This window comes from Cordyceps fumosorosea, assembly GCF_001636725.1.
Source record: "Cordyceps fumosorosea ARSEF 2679 chromosome Unknown scaffold_2, whole genome shotgun sequence".
Taxonomy (NCBI): Eukaryota; Fungi; Ascomycota; class Sordariomycetes; order Hypocreales; family Cordycipitaceae; genus Cordyceps; species Cordyceps fumosorosea.
The window spans coordinates 123,817-141,507 of NW_017387302.1; the positions used below are offsets into that span (position 1 = coordinate 123,817).

General features: G+C 49.5%; 5 protein-coding genes across 5 annotated transcripts; 1 reads left to right on the forward strand and 4 right to left on the reverse strand.

Annotated features, from left to right (window-relative positions):
* Nucleotides 1-1,270: 1,270 nt before the first annotated feature.
* Nucleotides 1,271-2,284, reverse strand: ISF_01196 (GTP-binding protein; the record flags this gene model as incomplete). The annotated part of the gene is made up of 1 exon (XM_018844803.1): nt 1,271-2,284. One exon carries the CDS (start codon nt 2,282-2,284, stop codon nt 1,271-1,273), a length of 1,014 nt encoding a protein of 337 aa, XP_018707569.1.
* Nucleotides 2,285-5,445: 3,161 nt separating this feature from the next.
* ISF_01197 (hypothetical protein) lies at nt 5,446-6,093 on the reverse strand (the record flags this gene model as incomplete). The annotated part of the gene is made up of 1 exon (XM_018844804.1): nt 5,446-6,093. One exon carries the CDS (start codon nt 6,091-6,093, stop codon nt 5,446-5,448), a length of 648 nt encoding a protein of 215 aa, XP_018707570.1.
* A 3,826-nt stretch (nt 6,094-9,919) lies between these two features.
* On the forward strand, nt 9,920-10,612 carry ISF_01198 (Alcohol dehydrogenase superfamily, zinc-containing; the record flags this gene model as incomplete). Its single annotated transcript, XM_018844805.1, has 1 exon — nt 9,920-10,612. One exon carries the CDS (start codon nt 9,920-9,922, stop codon nt 10,610-10,612), a length of 693 nt encoding a protein of 230 aa, XP_018707571.1.
* Nucleotides 10,613-10,651: 39 nt separating this feature from the next.
* ISF_01199 (Phosphatidylinositol Kinase) lies at nt 10,652-12,913 on the reverse strand (the record flags this gene model as incomplete). Its single annotated transcript, XM_018844806.1, has 2 exons — nt 10,652-10,842; nt 12,433-12,913. 2 exons carry the CDS (start codon nt 12,911-12,913, stop codon nt 10,652-10,654), a joined length of 672 nt encoding a protein of 223 aa, XP_018707572.1.
* A 1,228-nt stretch (nt 12,914-14,141) lies between these two features.
* ISF_01200 (hypothetical protein) lies at nt 14,142-15,040 on the reverse strand (the record flags this gene model as incomplete). Its single annotated transcript, XM_018844807.1, has 2 exons — nt 14,142-14,830; nt 14,908-15,040. The coding sequence occupies 2 exons, from the start codon at nt 15,038-15,040 to the stop codon at nt 14,142-14,144; spliced, it is 822 nt and encodes a 273-aa protein (XP_018707573.1).
* Nucleotides 15,041-17,691: the final 2,651 nt, after the last annotated feature.

Sequence of the window (17,691 nt, forward strand, 5' to 3'; positions counted from 1 at the left end):
CAACATGTGTTAATCATATCCACAGGAATCAAGCCAGCGTTAAACGGCAACGTACTGCATCACGTTCTGCATCTCCAGCAGCACAGCCTTCTACGGAACACATCCAGGACGACTCTGATGACGATGCGAGCACAAGAAACGGGACGAAGAAGAATAAGACTCAGAAGGTTTCCAAGGAGAAGTCAGAAAGAGACGAGCGAGACCGCCAAAGGCAGGAGGCCGCAAGTAAACGAAAGAACCGTGCCGAGCGACGTCGTGCCGAAGGTAACGCACTATGGTTGCGCTAATGGACATACTATGCATACTAACTTGCAATTAGATTCAGACATATCGGAAGAAATGCCTCTGGCTAGCGCCAAGTTAATGGTGCCGAAGATTAGCGAATCCTCATCAACTTCTGAACCAACACCGACCGTCACCAATACCCCCGGAACGCCGCCGCCAACGAGTGTGGTAATCGGCAGTTCTCATAAAAGAACTGCGAAGAACCATCACAAACGAGCCAGAGGTAAAAATCAGTATACAAAAGACCGAGATGAGAATGAGGAGTCACCCAACCGCTCAGTGTCTCGAGATATTCAGCGGCCTGCAGAGGAGCCGCAACCGAAGTCTCCCTCGAGCGATACACGACAGAGCTCCAAAGCTAAAACCGCGGCCGCGAGTAAAATGACGATGCTGGACATGAAGAGAAGAGTTGCTGCGATTATGGAGTTTATATCTCGCACACAGCTCGATCTTGCGGCAGAGGCAGCTTATCAAACGAGCTCCAGTTCCGGTGAAGCTAGCCCACATAAGAGGCCGGTGGACGACGAAAGTAATCCTCGGGATCGTGGTAATGCCTTGAGTGAACCAGTGGAAGGCTCCGTCACCGACAAGGACTTTGGTCATTTGACGTGCGTGGAAATGATGGATGTTTTGACCCGAGACATGGTCAAATGGCAAAACCATTATTCATAAGTGGGCTGTGGGTCATTGTGTTTTTGTCTTGTTCTTCTCGGCTTGGTTTACGTTGGCGTATATTTGCCTGGATTGGTTTGGAGTACTGGGGTTTCTTGTAGGGTATGCTATGAGACGCTGTGTTTTTCGCGATGCTGGTAGTTTTCTTTTTTTTCTTTTTTTCGAGAGCGTACCCGACCTTCCTTCATTCTTCATTTGCTTGTGATAACAATGTATATGCATATGGAACGACAGAAATATATATGGATATTGTACAACTCAAGGGCCACCACGTTCAAAGCACAGGGTGTCATGCTATCGACTGGTATATAGACTAGCTTGACTCTTTTGTCTGCTTCCTGTCCAGTTTCTGATGCTTCTTTGCTTGGCTCATGCTTTGGGATGGCCGTTCAATGTTGGCCTGGTGCGCTCGGAGGCTATTTTCGGAGAGATCGTCAAGTACATAGCGTCCGAGCTTGCCTTCCCGCCATTGTGAAAGTACTCTCGCGGCTGCTTCGGGTATATTTGGGAGGCCGCCTGCTCTCAACTTGCCGTCCTTCTTTGCGACGGCAACGAGAAACTCATGAACATCATTTGTTGGCGCGCAGTACCGCCTGTACAGTGTAGGGTCCCATCGGTTCATGCTGTACAAGAGGTAGTCGGCAAGAATTTCATCATGTATCAGACCCTTCTTGATACCATGAGCCAGGGCGACTTTGATCATGGTCTCTCCGTCTTCGACATAGGGTTGGAATATACCGGGCGAGTCCATGAGGAAGACACCGCCACCGACACCACCTTTGTCATCGGACGGAACAATACGCACTGCGGTCCCAATCTTGCGCGTCACTCCAGCCTGGTCGCCAGTTTTTGCAGCCTTTGCCACCTTGCCGGAAATGCCAACGTTGCGAAGTGAGTTTAAGAGTGTACTCTTACCCACGTTTGGCATCCCAACGACAAGGGCTCGCACGCCGACTAGGGAGTCCATGGTGCGCGCTGAGTCCTTTAACCTCTTTAGCAACGCGGTGGTGGTAGCAGGCTTGTTTTTATCCCAGAATACAGCGTTATCTCCATAGATCCTCTTTAGGCTTTGGCGCGCGGCGCTGCTATCGGTGCCAAGGTCGCATTTTGTGTAGACCACAATGCGTCGGCGCCCAGCAACTGCTCGCTCGAGGCTTGGGTTCTGTGTAGACAAGGGTAGCCTAAAATCGCGGCATTCAAGCACGACGGAAATGTTTGGAAGAATGGTTTTGATCTTGCTGGCGCCAGCATGGTGATGGCCCAGGAAGTATGTTTTGGGTACGGTTCCAGGAATTTGGAAGGACGATCTTGGCACGAATTGTGCCATTTTCTGGAGAAGAAGCTAGTTCAACGAAGCTTTGCACCCTTGATCTCATGCAGGTGTTGAATTCGATTTTTGGTGTTCACTGATCAGTTCCCTGTCGTTGCTTCTGCTCAATAAGCTACTTCTGTAGCTAGGTAATTATTGCACTGAATGGTTATCAGGAGACACGCTCCAACGCGCGGCGCCACGTGCCGATAAGATTGGGTGCTAGCGACTACAGAAAAACCACCCATTTATTTGTCAAGCCACTCAACAGCTTGGCATAAAGAATTAGTGATCTTGGCGAAGTTTCTTTCTTTAAAGATTCGGGTACACTGCAGCGCCGGGTTATTGGTCTTTTATGGTACATAGTTACCTGGTTCCTGCTGAAGAGACGGCCACCGCTTTGCGGCGGCTGAATACCACCTCCGTAAACATTCCTGTCAAGCGATAGCCCGTCGTCACCTGAACATCGAAACCTTGGTTTTTAGCAATGTGGCGTGCCGTAGCTTCTTCTACCTAACTGCGTCGAGAATGTTTCGGTACATTAGTCACTACTCAACCGCTTGGCGAACTGCCATGACATTTCTCCCTGTGCATCTCCAGCCTGCTACGCAACTTGATTCCTCCCTCTCTCCTGTGCCACTTCCCAGGAATTCCTTTGCATATTGAAAATGGCAGGGCAGTACGATGATAACAGCGACACTGACATCTCCCCCGCAGGGGCTCCAACTAGTGGTGTGGAATTCGTCTCGCAGGACTCTGGTACTGGCGGGGTTCTGGAGCGCCGCAGCCGTCATCAAGAACCTACCACGCCAGCTGCACCACGTACACGGTATTTTGCCAAAGGCGGTCGACTCCGTCCCTTTCGACTCCTGAAAGTCGATTTTCGCAATTTGAGGCGTAGATACGTCTCTGACTGGACGGTCTTCAATCAGCAGGTACTCGCCAGTGCTGTGTATATCTTCTTTACCAATATCCTACCGGGCATCACTTTTGCCAGCGACTTGTATGTTCTCACCGGCAAGTCTTGGGGAACTATCGAGGTTGTTTTCAGTACTGGATTATGCGGGTTGGCATTTGCATTGTAAGTCTCTTGGACTCTGTCGATGCTTAGCAAGTCTCATGTTTGTTTAAACAGATTCAGTGCCCAGCCGCTATGTATATTGGGTGTTACCGGACCGTTTTCTGTTCTGGCTGAGAACATCTATCAGCTTTGCAATGAGCATTTCCATGTATGTCGGGTTTTTGCCATTGCATTACCGTTTTTTAGCCCCTAATTCCCTGAGACAGGTTGATTTTCTATCGGTCATGGCCTGGTCACTCATCCATGCTGGTTGGATGCATATCCTATTGGCCATATTCAATGCTCACGACTGGACCATGCAATATGTCACGCATTTCAGCGCTGATATATTTTCGTTATTGAATAGTATCATTTACTTCCATAAAGCCGCTCTTGAGCTGAAGCGCACGCATTCACAGGTATCATTGGCAGCCTTTCTCTACGCAGTTATCGGTGCATTCGGAACATGCCTTTTAGCCATTCTACTCTCAACAGCAAACTCATGGCAGCCCCTTTTTCACCGCTACGTTCGATTAGGGTTGTCCGAATACGCCGCGGCAATATCGATCATCATATGGATCGGTATTCCGCGTATTGGAGAGCTCGCTTATCTGGACCACGAACGCCTGGAAATCCAAACAAGCTTTCGGCCAACCAACCCCCAACGCAAGACTTTCTTCGTCGAATTCTGGAAACTCGATATGGGGTGGATCTTTCTGTCTATTATACCCGGGGCGATTATCACAGTGCTTTTCTACTTCGACCATGAAATTAGCAGTATTATTTGTACTGTTAAGCGTTATGGCACCCGAAAGCCTGGCGGCTTTGCATGGGATATTGTTCTCCTGGGTATCACCACGATCACCTGCGGAGTTCTCGGGATTCCGCCCGCTAATGGCCTCCTCCCACAGGCACCACTACATTCGGAATCGTTGATTCACTATATGGAAGCTGACACTACAGAAATAGAACCGGAGGAGGGCAACACACGATCCAAAGTTGCTCGAGTATATGAGCAGCGTTTTTCTCCCTTCCTGCAGGCTGCTTTCATTATGATATTTGTTTCTCCACCATTTCAAAAAGTCTTGGGGCTCACACCGACGTCTGTACTTTCCGGTCTCTTCATGTTTATGGGATACCAAAGCCTCTCTGTCAACCCGATACTTCCAAGAATCGCCAATCTCGTCACGCCCAGGGGCGAGCTGCCGCCTCTCCCTACCAACGTGACTTGGCTGGGGATGCACACCTATACTATCATCCAGATAGTCCTTACGGCCATTGTTTTCGGTGTGACTTTGACGGTCGCAGCTCCAGCATTTCCACTGATAATTATCGCACTGGTCCCGTTGCGGCTTGCACTCATGAACAAGATATGGACTAGGGAAACGCTACGCGCTGTCGACGGTTGGGCTTGCCGCCCTGGTAAGCCCGAAGACTTGCATGATGAGCGGCCGATCCCAATGGACGATAAATCACGGCCCTAGAAGTCCAGAACCCGCTTTGTTCCACATTCTAGGATAAAAGTTATTAGACTACAGGATAGGGGAAAGAGCTACTGTAGAACAGTAGAACGTGGGGTCGGTCAGTCTAAATGTTCAGGCATGAATTTTGTCATATGGAATCAAGAGCAGCTGCTGCCAGCGTGATAGTTTGTATATGCAATTTCTTTCTTAAACAGATGAATAGATGATGTAGTTTAATCTCGTGTAAACCAGCTTTGCTAGCCAAATATTTTGTTCTTTGGCTGTAACTGAGAAATATTCGCAACACAAGTGTTAAAACGAGTGCTAGGTCCCAAAAGGAAGAATGAATCCAGTTATGAGGCCTGGTATTGCCGTAAATACAAAAAACAAATAAATAAAAAGGGCAGAGAGCGACAATAGGGAGTATTGATGCTGTTGTGGGCAAAGAAACAGGCTTCTAATGAGCGGGGGTATCGTAATTCGGACACTGCGGCCGTGATGTTTGAGCCGTCGACTCTATTGGCGGCAAAGGGCAAAGCTGAATATATCCAAGAAGGTTCGCTGCGAACAAGTTTCTCCGCGCGGGCATATTTCTTACGCTCGCATCATACAGGCATATTGGATGCCCTCATGAATTTTCATACCGTGGGGGGTTGTTATTTTATGTTTCGAAATATGTCGGAGCCCAAGCTACCTTCGTCCTTCTCAAGTTCCCGAAGCTCGGGGATCATTGGCGGCGGCGGCTCCAGCGGCTTCGAGGTATCGGGCAAGTTGCTGGAGCTGCCGCTAAAGAGGAAGCTGGACCGTCTTGACGAGGGCGGCTGGTCGCCGTTCCTGAAACGTTTAAACCAGCCGCTATTGCGCTTCGATTTTCGATCGCCCATCAAGCTGAAACCACCACGGCTCTGCGGTCGGTCGACATTGTCCAGCAGCAGCGCGCTTTGGCTGCCGGGGAGCCGGCTTTCTGCAGCTGTGTTACTCATGGTGCGCTTGCTCAACATGCGCCGGAGTGTGCCCTGTTGAACAAAGGGGGTCGGGCTCAACGGGGCAGGCTCGTTGGGGTGGTAGGTACCAGTACTAATACCATTGGCTTTATTCGCAGCGGCTGTGCCATGAGCCTGGGCGTCTTTGGCATCGATCGCGGGGGGCGTTTGCGGGGGCGTTGGGACCTTTGGCGACGGCAGCGGTGGCGGTATATTGGTGCCATCCGTGATGTTGCCAAAGTTGAGATCGAGTGCGGGTAGTTCAAACCGCGGCTTCTTCGCGCCGTTCTTTGGCCGATGTGACATTGTCAGGGCGGGCATGGCGAAATGAGTAGGAAGTTGGCGTAAAGACGGATAGACCGTAGAGAGGTCAGACCACAATGGCCTTTGTAACAAAGACAGGGACGTCCAGAACCGGCAATCTCACCTGTCCGGCTTCTCTTGCAGTTTCTTTCACGGTGAATGAAAGAAACTAGGAAGCAGAGGAAAATTCGCAAGATTACCGCGGCAATGAATCAGGTAACGTGCAGAAAGGAGGTCGGTCGCGCAAGGCCAAGGGTCGAAGCAAAATTGGAGCTCCCCAGTGGCTGGACGCTTTGCAAGGATAATGGACGCTGGTGGCTCTGGTATCCTCAAAACTAGTGGCTCTTGACGAGGTTGCCAGCCAACCCTGACGGAGGTCTTTAATAACGAACGGGGCACAAGTTATGATCCTGGAGTAAACAGATGCTAGACCTGCGTAGCAGTCGATAAAAGTGCTCCCAGTGGCAGGGCATGGGTCGGTCGCTGGGAGGAGGTGAGTCGCGCACTCCGAAGGCCGGACATGCTTGAGGAGCTTACAAACACTTGGGTAGCGCTATGGTGCGATCTGCATCAGTGCAGTGGCAACAAATCACTTATTGTTATCGCACATACATGCGACGAACGGAACCATAGCTTGGCTGCATGGTCTCGTAAGAAGTCGGGTCGTGTGCCAACCAGGTCGTTGGTACAGAGGTCAATTAACTTGTCGAACTTAGTTACAGGTAGTAACAAACCCAGGTGCGCGCTGTCGCAACGTTGCCAACTGTCTTGTGCTCGCCACCAGAGCACATCTCCAACAGAAAAAGGGGACAAAAATTGAATAAAAATTGAATAAAAATTGAAACACTCGGAAGATGTCTCTGTTCTAACTCGCATGTCCTGCGCCTCTTGACGATCACTGACTTGCCCGCCGGCCTCGTTAACCCCCTTGCACCAAAAAAGGAAAAGATAGATTACTTTCGTGCCGCACATCGGCCATGTATCGGGCGGGGTACCTTGACAGAGATGATGGTTCATCTGTCAATTGAATTTTTTTTTATTTCGACACATAACGGGCAGGCTTAACATCTCATTGTCGAGCGGCCCCGATCCTCGTGCCATCTCCAACCTCCCAAACTAGTAACGTCGGCCACCCACTTCTGAGCCACACCCCCTTTTGAGCCACCCAACCTCTTCATTTTCCGCGACAAACCTCCCTCATTAGAAGCGCGTTTTTTGGCGCCTAAAAAATCTAATAATTATCATTTTTTTACTATTGAGTTATTATGAGTCAATACACCGAACAAGACCTTCAAAATGCTGTTCAAGACGTGATTGGTGGCATGAGCACACGAAAGGCAGCAAATCGCTGGTCCGTACCTCGAGGAACGCTGCAGCATCGCATCAAAGGCACAGCATCACGGAAAGAGGCTTTTGAGCCGTTGCAACGGCTTCCGGCCGCTCAGGAATCACATCTCGTCTCTTGGATCCTAATTCAGGATCATCTTGGCAACCCCCCTACCCACCAGCAGGTCCGGAAGATCGCTTCAAGTCTCTGCCGAGCCAATGGCGATAATCATGACGTTGGAATCAACTGGTTATAAGGCTTTTTAAACCGTAACCCAGAGGTCAAAACGCTTAGAGGCAAGCGCCTTGATTTTCAACGTCTAAATGGGGCTTCAACTTATACAATTCAGACTTTCTTCAAGCTTCTCAGCGTCCAACAGATCATCGATATACCCCCCCGCAACCGATACAATATGGACGAAACAGGGCTTGCAATAGGGCTTCGAGAGAATGGCCTGGTGCTTGGGTCATCACAGAAGAGAATTGCCCTGAAGAGACAGTCTGGCCAGCGCTTTTGGAGCACAATCTTCGAGTGCATCTCAGCCATAGGGAAGAAGCTGAATCCATTAGTTCTTTTTGACGGAAAGAACATTCAACAACAGTGGTTTCCTGACGAATTAGGAGCCTTTAAAGACTGGCATTTCCAGGCTTCTTCGAGGGGCTGGACGAGCAATACTATCGCTGTTAATTGGCTCAAAACGATCTTCATCCCCGAGACGAAGCCGATAAGAGCGGAGGAGCGAAGACTTCTTATTATCGACGGCCATGGCAGCCATTGTACGGACGAATTCCTATCCGAATGTTATAATAATAACATATACCTTCTATTCCTGCCGGCTCACAGCTCTCACATCCTTCAGCCTCTTGACGTAGCCGTCTTTAGTGCCGTCAAAAGAGCCTATAAGACCGAGCTTGGAAAACGCCCTAATGATAACGATTCTTCGCCGGTTGGAAAGAGGATTTTTCTCGAGTGTTATGCTATCGCAAGAGAGGCTGGAATAACAGAAAATAACATTCGTTCAGGCTGGCGAACGTCAGGATTATGGCCTGTCTGTGTGGCGCGCCCATTGATGAGTGAGCTGCTGCTTAAGGCACTAAAAACAACGCCTCAAGCAACGCCTCCACGGCCGATAAGAGCGCCTAATGAAGGCCTTCCGCTATTCAAAACACCTATTAACAAAGAAGAGCTTCGCCACCTGTTTTCAGAGAGTTTGAAGCGCTCAACTAATGAGCGCACGATACGGTTGATGCAGCAGAAAATTGAGAAGCAATTCGACATCCAACGAGCCAGAATAACGCTTGCAGAGGGCCAGATCCAACAGCTTGAAGCTAAAATCAAGCTCATCAGGCCCAAAAAACGTCAAACAGTTATTACAGATCCTAATAAATTATTCCTTCAAGTCATAGAGGTTGAAAACACACGGCGGCAGCTTGATACGCAATTAACTGGCAATATCACACATCCAATTATTGAGTCAGCTATAGATTGATTTTCTAGCTTCTTAGCTATTGATTGATATAGCTTTTATATATTCTGAATTTTAATTGTATTTATTATGAAGCTTTTGCGTTGTGCCTTATGTTGACGATGGGTGGCTCAAAAGGGGGTGTGGCTCAGAAGTGGGTGGCCGACGTTAGTTAGTTAGTAACCCTATTACTATTAATTACTGGGTAGTCCGTCACTGGTACGTACTAATAAGGTAGCACCTATGTAGGTGCAAGCGTGAACGTCCAAGATCCATTCCCCAAAAAACGCTCTCTGTCAAGTCAATGAAAGCCCCGCAACGTCATTGGTAACCTAAGAAGTTCATGCCTTTAATTATACGCAAGCCGAGCCAATTTCCTCTTCCGCCGCCAACCTCATCGCAAGGCAACGCATAACTATTATCTAGATCCAATGATGGCATACGCATTAAAGTCTCCTACAACAAGTTTATTGTCACGGACGCTGCGGCTTTCCGCCGCGAGTAACGCCTCCCGGCTCCCCCTTTCCACGAGACGAAACAAATCTGGCCCTTACGGCTATACCCAAGCCAAAGCGCTCGTCTTCTCTAAGCATGGAGAGCCGTCTGCCGTTCTCAGGTAATGGGACGACTCCTTCCAGTGTTCCTGGGTTCTGGCTGACCAATTCCCCCCGAGCAGACTCCATACTCATTCTATATCTCCATCGATCCCGCAATCATCTGTTCTCGTCCGTTCCCTCGCCGCGCCGATCAATCCAGCCGACATAAATACTATACAAGGCACATATGGCACCAAACCACCCTTCACCTCGCTAATTGGCACCGCCGAGCCATCGATCACGCCGGGGAACGAAGGGGTTTTCGAGGTCGTCTCCACAGGTGGTGCTTCCAACGAGCTCCAAAAAGGTAACTGGGTCATTCCAGCTGCATCGCAGATGGGAACGTGGCGAACACATGCTGTATTTGACTCAAATCAACTCCTCAAGGTTGACAAGCAAGGTTTGTCGGTAACCCAGGTGGCAACCGTGAGCGTCAACCCGTGCTCTGCCTACAAAATGCTTCGCTGCTACGGACCAAGCGCGGGACTCAAGGCGGGAATTGAAATGAAGCCCCTTGATGTGGGTAGTGGACAATGGTTCATTCAAAATGGTGCCAACTCTGGTGTTGGTAGGGCGGCAATTCAATTCGGAAAGCTTTGGGGCTTGAGGAGCATCAACGTCATCCGTGATAGAGAATCCACCGAAGAGACTGAGTCTCTGAAGCAAGAGCTTTACAAATTAGGTGCGGATGTCGTCGTTTCAGAATCCAAATTTCTGTCGCGCGAATGGAAAGACCAGCTCGCCGAAATCACCCGCAATGGGCGCGACAGCATCGGCCTCGCTCTGAACTGCGTGGGTGGGAAATCCGCCACGACACTCGCAAGGGCTCTGGGCGATGGTGGTACCTTGGTCTCGTATGGTGGAATGTCCAGGCAGCCAATTGCCCTTCCCGTTGGGCTGCTGATCTTCAAGGATATTCGCTTCGTTGGATTCTGGCTCTCCAATTGGAATGAGCGCGACGCAGTAGGCAAGAAGCACATGGTGAATGATATTCTCGACATGATACGCCAGGGCAAATTTTCCGACATTCCCATTGAAGAAGTCCCGTGGAACTGGGAGACCGAGGAGAAGCAGCTTCAGGAGGCTGTGCAGAGCGGACTCACGGGCTTCAGATCCGGGAAAGGTGTGTTCCTATTTGGTGAGACCTGAATACCCCCAACCAAAATGTATATTAGAGTCTAAACGATCTCAATTTCTCAATGCCTGAGCCCACTCGTGCAATTTGTCAATCACTACCGGGGCGTAAGATGCCAGGGCGTCATCGATGATCCTCCCAAGTGACAACATTGCTTCCTCCTCGTTCAGCTCCAGATGGAAGCGTTCCCGCACTTTCAACACGGCCTTATCCGGCTCAAGTCTAATGTCAGGGATGTTGGCGTCTACCATCAAGCTAAACAGGTTCAAGATCAAGTTAGAGGACTTTCTTAGAGCAGCATAGGCCAAGAAGCAGTACTGCCGAAATTGTTTATAGGGTTCGGATTGCACTCCCCCCATACAATCAACCATCTCTTTGGATAGTTTCATTAGAGGGGCAAATGGCTTCGGGTCGCGGCCAAGAATGTACCCGAAGTCCGCATGGAAGAAGTGACCGTCGGGTGCTAATAGCAAGTTGTCGAGATGACGATCGCCTACGCCAAGGATATATGTAATAACACAGTATCCCGCGCAAGAACGCACGTAAGTGTCCAGTGCCTCTTGGCGAACCCCCAAAGGCTGCGTATTGTCTGGGTTATGGTACCTCAAATACGCCAGAGCCGGGTTGTTTTTGAATTTCCCGACAATGCTAGACAAGCTCTGGGATTGCACAAACTGAGAAGCTCCGGCAGCCGTGCTCGTGGCTAGGATCTTGTATGGAAGAAGCTTGAGATCCAAATTTTCTTTCTGGAGCAGCTGGTCCATAAGGGTAATGATTTGTATCACAAGTTGATCTTGACGTAGATCATCACCCACTTTGAAGATGATTGGATAAGTTTGACCTTCAACAGTTCTGAAGGTACATTTGATGGGGCTCAGTGACGACTTGAAAACTGTAACTTGGTCGGGAATAATGCCGGTTATCTTGATAGAAGGATCCAAAGGTAACCGAAGCGGAGGGTCAATGACGATAAGCTCGTTGCTTGGGTCCGCGAAAAGCGCCTTCACTTTATCGGCCCTCTTAGACATTGATTCGCCAGATTTTCTCACATCGACAGCTATTTTTGACAACGCGGCAACAAGTTCCGCTTGCCGAAGTAGTGTTTTTCTTTCGTCGTCCCCATTCGGTCGATCGGTTAAAATTCGCATGAAGTCATACGCCACTTTTCTGTAGATGTCGCGGCTTTGAGTTCCCTGCTCCGGGCTATTGTCGTCGCATTCTACCATGAGGTACCAGTAAAAGTAGTTACCGAGCAGAAAGCTTGCAGCTGCCCGTTGTATCAAAAACCGGGCCAGCGACGAGTCCGCAAGGGCGCCTTCTACAGACTCTGTAGAAATATGTTCGTATTTCAACGCTTGCACAAGCTGCAGCAAATATAGCAACAGCTCATGGTCGTCGGCTTTGCGCAAACGATCCACGGCATATGAACGCACGGCAGGGTTGCTGAAAGATGACCCAAGCAACTCAAGAGCATCATCAACATCAATTTCAGTCCACCGCCCAAGGACTTGAATGGCCTGCTTTGATTCACTTTGATCAGCCCAGTTTACAGACTTGGCAAATTTGGTAAGAGCTCTCTTGTCCCTTGTAAGGTGATATCTGAATTTCCAAACAAGATCCATCTCTTCGGGAGATAAGAAGTGAGTTGGTGAATAGTTCATAATGGTGTTGAGTTCATCTCGGACTTTTGCATTCGGCCTGAGGTCTTTGTCCAATATTCCATGACGATGAGAGCTTCTGAACAGCCGTCTGTGCTTTGTTTCCGCAGGGTTGTCTCTCTGGCCGACTTCTGGATCAAAAACCTTCGCTATTTTTGCACCTATTGCTGACATACTGTCATCAACAGCATTGATACCGGGCCCAAATTGAACCTCGGGCGCTTGGTGGTGGTGCTGACCCGGTTGATGAATGTGCACCGGTGCATGTGCAGATATTGGGGGAACATCATACTCATGGTCTGCAAAAACAACCGGAAAGTCAAATTTCGGGAGTTCCACATTCAATACAAACGCTGGCGGGCTCGAGTATTCGCTGTTTTTATATTCTGCAAGGTCTGTGCCCTCAGTTTTGAGCTTGTCGAGTCGTCGTCGTCGCTGCAGCATCTGCAAGGAGGATTCTGCCGCTTTAAGGCCGCGGTTCTCAAAGTCGCGGAACACCAGTTGATCGAGCCAGTCGATTCTGGGAATATCACCCATTTCGTGCTTCTTGAAAAGGCCCTCCATTCGCTCCAGTTCCTCCGCATCTCGAGCAGCTTGCACTCCAACTTCTCCAGTCATGGCCTTCTTCCTGGCTGTGAAGATCGCTGGGGTCTCCATTCTGATGGTTCCATCGGCGACTTTATGCCTGTGTACCAGGCACTTTTGGCGTCCTTTTCGAATTTGATTCTCAGCGTCGAACAGAGACAGGGTCGTTCCACCAAATGGAATAGCATGCCCTTGTGAGTTTTTCCCGCCGCTTGGGGAAAGATCCCATATTGTTATGGCGATGCAAGAGTCTGCCGGGAGCGATTTGTAAGAAATGGGGAGTCGCAGCCATTCGTTCCACCTATTATTGAGATGAGTATACTCGCACGGGGCGCGAGAAATAGATGGCATACCGTCTCTCCGCACGAAATGGTTTGTACGATGTCTGCACGGGAACTGTGAGAGCTTTGGAGCCGGCCCAGACTTGGGCCGTGGCATAAAAATCTGAATAGACACTACACCATGTTAGTCGCATAAAATCCAATGCGGGAGCGGTGGGTAGACGGGTACCTCATGTTTGATCCAACGTGACGCAAATCAGGACGACTGAGCAATGTAGACTGTTTTAACGCTGCTCCTTCTCCCTCCAGGCTCATTCTACGGATGGTTAGCTTATACCCATCCACCGATATGTCATAGCATGGTTGGACTTGCATGCGGATGCTGACGCCGTGGTCGACATCATTCGAGCCAGCGAATGAGAACGGCTCCATCTTCCCGTATTCCGTCATTTTTCACTCGGTTTACATTCACATGATCTGGAAGCTTATACCCTGTGGAGAGAGCAGGGAAGAAGCCGTGAGTGCTGACTTTTGAGAGAAGCTCTGGGGATGTTGAGAGGGAGCAAGAGCAAGGTGATGCTGGTGCGGTGGCTGGCGCGTGAGATGAGAGATGCGGGGCCATGGGTGCTGGCAGGCTGCCTGCCCACCAAAAGTGTACATAGATTGGTGTTCAAGCCTTATGTATGTCCATACATAAATAGGTATGTATGTAGGTAGGTAGGTAACTCATTCCGAGTACCGTGTTGCAGCGCTGTTCCACCTCAAATAAGGAAGGCTCCCAGGCTTCATTTTAACGAACTTGTTCAAGGGAAATATTCTACTCGCCCAATATTCAGCACCTATCAACCTACATGGATTTTCTGCACCCAGCTCACAGACTTGACAGAAAGTTTCCATCTCATTTTGCGACAAATGCAAGATACATCTGGGGTATAACATCATGAACTCGCACACCCATTCGCTTCCACCAAACTCCCAATTAAACTTTTGCCAAGTTTTGCACTATCTGTATGTTGCGCTCATTTCTTCCCATCCAAGTGCCAGTTGAATATCTTGTCAAAAACCTGTTTTGCGTCACCCTCAATAACATCGCCGTGGCAGGGGATCAAAGTATTAAAATCCCAGCCACCAATCACCTTAAGACTATCGTTGTAGCTCGGCCTATCCTTGGCAAGAACGTACCAATTGAACCTCTTGATCCATTTGCCTTGACCTTCGGTACTCTGAAGCTTGGTAAACAGCTTGTCTACCACACCCGATGCTTGTCGTTCGCCTTCTGGTACTTTACTGTACTGTTCAGTTGCAGGCAAGTTAAACAACAGGTCCGCTTCAATCAAGACCTTCTCGGGCTTGTAGCAGAACACAAGTTCGCGGTTGGCATGGCCATCAACATATTCGTAGTCGAAATCGGTATCGAACTCTTCACTGACTTTGGTCTCGCGTTTCTTCTCTGGCGTAAACACGACAGCGAACTCCTCTTTTCCAATCTTTGGGTCGTCCTGCTGGGCTCGCTTCTCGGGCAAGCCATGAGGTCCAATGATCTTGGCACCGGGGTACTCCTTCGCCCATTCAGATAGGAAGATGTGGTGCTCAATATCCAGGGCGACCAGGTAGCCGACTTTGCCGCCCATTTCGGTTACCTTGGCCTTGGTTGCGTCTGTGAGTGCTACCGGAGAAAACGCAGCCAAGGAACCCGATGTCAATTTCACTGTAGCAAGACGTTAGCTAACAAGCCTAAACCCATAGTCATTGCACGGTCTGGCGATGGCTCTGCGATTCACTAACCAAGCGTTCCTCGACCGCCGATTTTAGCTTTGCCAAATCTAGCAAACGGGACAGAAAACGTCGCAATGTTGGGGGTGACATTGCGGATGACCATGACATCCGATGGGTTGGGAGGAATAAGCTCTGCCGACATTGTGCACAGTGATCTCTCACAACAGGCTAGACGTATACGTGTGGAAATAAAGCGGCAGCTGGTATTTCGAAACATGTGTGCTGACAGACCAGCGACGAGCCTGTAGTTTTATATTTAAGAGATGCAAGCGGCTGGCGGATCCAGGCCAGCCTCGACTGCTTCAGAACCCTTAACTTACTAGTTACCTGTTAATCTACCCACTAACTTCCTAGCCTAGTACCTACCCTAAGTAGCCACCGAATTTGAGAAGCGTCAACATTGGCACTATTAAGGTAACTATTGTATATGTCATCACTGCATCACTGCATCGGCTCGGCCGGGGCTACCTACTAGTTTCGATAGGTAGGCACGTACCGAATTCCAAATCGCGGCACTACCTACGGGTACGTACAGATATGTACTAATAGCTATTAGCACTAACTGCTCGTGGCGCCTGCTAATGAATTATGGAAGCTATGTATGTATGTATGTATGTATGTACATATGTAAATCGGTGCACTTCGGTACAGCAATCGATGACCTGCTTGATTATATCTAGGAGCGCAATTGTTACATAGTTACCTCATCAGCCTTGCCCGGTCAGCAAAGTCAGCAGCCTTGGAGAGCCAAATATTACGAAACATGTGAATTTGGAATGGTTATTCCTCCTATTCTATCTAGATAGCAGGGCATTCCTCAGCCACTTCCCTCACTAGACCCTTCGCGCTTATCAATCACCCAAACTTTGGTCCGATTCGTCCGTCGCCACCTTTTGGAAGCTTGTTATTAGTTCCTTATTAGTCAACGCTACCCGCGGGAGCTATCGCCAGCAAGTACGCCCTCGTAAGTCCGTTCGCTTGGAGCCACAAATTTCGCTCCTTTTTGGCTTCCCGTAACTGCAAGGATGCCGCGATGATCATTGCAATACCAACAGCCAGGAGAATGGCACAAAGTGACCATGTCAGAGCCCGACCAGGACAGTCTAGAGACCGCGGCAGATGGGCGGCTCTCATTAGCCCACACGCCTTGCATTCTGCATCATTATTGCGTGCGCCTCCAGGTGGCTTCAAACCGACTTGCCTCAACGCTGGCCTTTCGTTGGGAGCCTTTAGCTTCTCCTCCTTGCCAAGGCGCGCAGGGTAGCCTGGATTGTTAACTCCCTTTGTTGAAGTTGCCGTGGTGGTGCTGGTCGTAGCAGGATGACCCGTAAATGACGGCGCGAGAGCGATGCCCTCCTTTAAGCACTCCTCACCTTTCAATGTGCTGCAATGGGTCATCCGCAGTTCTCTGTCGATTGGACTCCCGAGGTTGTCATCCTTCAGCCACTTTGCAGGATCTATCTTCTCTCCGTTTTGTGATAGTACTGCATCGCCGTAGCACGACGCTTCCTGCTCGCCACCCATTCTCATTTCTCTGTCTGTGCTGCTGAGGCTTTTCCGCATATCGCTCTCTGCACTCATAGCCCCAACCATCCGCTGTGCATCTTCAAGGACCTTTTTCTTCTCGGCAAGATCTCGCTCATCCTCTGCCAGCTTCTGTTCATGAGCTTTGACTTTGCCCCAAGCGGCTACGACTTCGGCCCAACCAGCCGCGAGAGCCTCTCTTTTGATTGACTTATGCTTCTTTTGCCCGCCTCGGTCGCTTTTGGGTACGCTGTCGCTGATGTACTGGCTTTTTTCGTTAGCCTCGTCCTGGGCGTCTTGCGCTTTTCTGACAGCCAGTAACCGCGCGTTAGTCTGCTGTTTTCTCCAAGCCTGTTCTTCTTGTTCTGTTTCAGAAAGCCCGGAGCTCATGATGCTATCGTCAGCTTCAGTGACGGGCTGTGGCGTATTGGTTAAGTGATCCATTTTGACTTGTCGGGCACGCGGGGTGAGGTTTTTGCGATGGAATTTCATTTTCAAATTTGCAAGCCCGGTATGTTGAGAAGCAAGAAGCGGCTGATCTTCTTATGTACAATTTAGTGTGTCCCCAAATGATGACAATCCACTTATGCAACAGGAGAGTTAACATTGGTGCTGTCCTTCCCAGAAATACTTTCTCCTTGGTCGTTATAGTTTCCTTTGACATTCCCTGCCTGCATCGCTTCGTGCCGACGCTTTGCTTTCGAGTGAAAGGCCCTTTATGTGCAGGCAGGTTTTCATTCACCTTCTGGTTTGTCTCTTGCCATCAAACGTGCATAGCATTCAGATGAAACGTGCTTGTCAGCATTCAACTATACCAACCTCTCGCCCCAGGGCCGTTATTTACAGGTTCTTGCCTGTGCTCGATCATTGGCTCTTCGATCTTGAAAATTTCGACTATGTCTTTCCAGGCCTGCATATCGATGGATAATACTGCCTGGTGCTTTGCAGAACTCTGACGAGCCAGTTCATCCTCGTGTTCCTCCCCAAGAACAGGCGCTGTGAGCTTTCTGTGAGCTGCTTCCTTGGTACGTGCAAGAGCGCATCGAACTTACCTAATGCAGGGAGATCGTATTCGTCGTATTCAATCTCAATCCTTCCGTCCCGAATCAAAAAACTAACATAGAAAATATTCTCGACTGTTTGTCCGAACGATTTAGGGTTGACCACGAATCTCATGAGATCTATACCGCCAGTCCCCCGGAGTGCGTGTCTGTGCATTATCTCTATTTTCTCTTCGTCACTCATCTCGTCCTGTATGGCCTCGGCCAC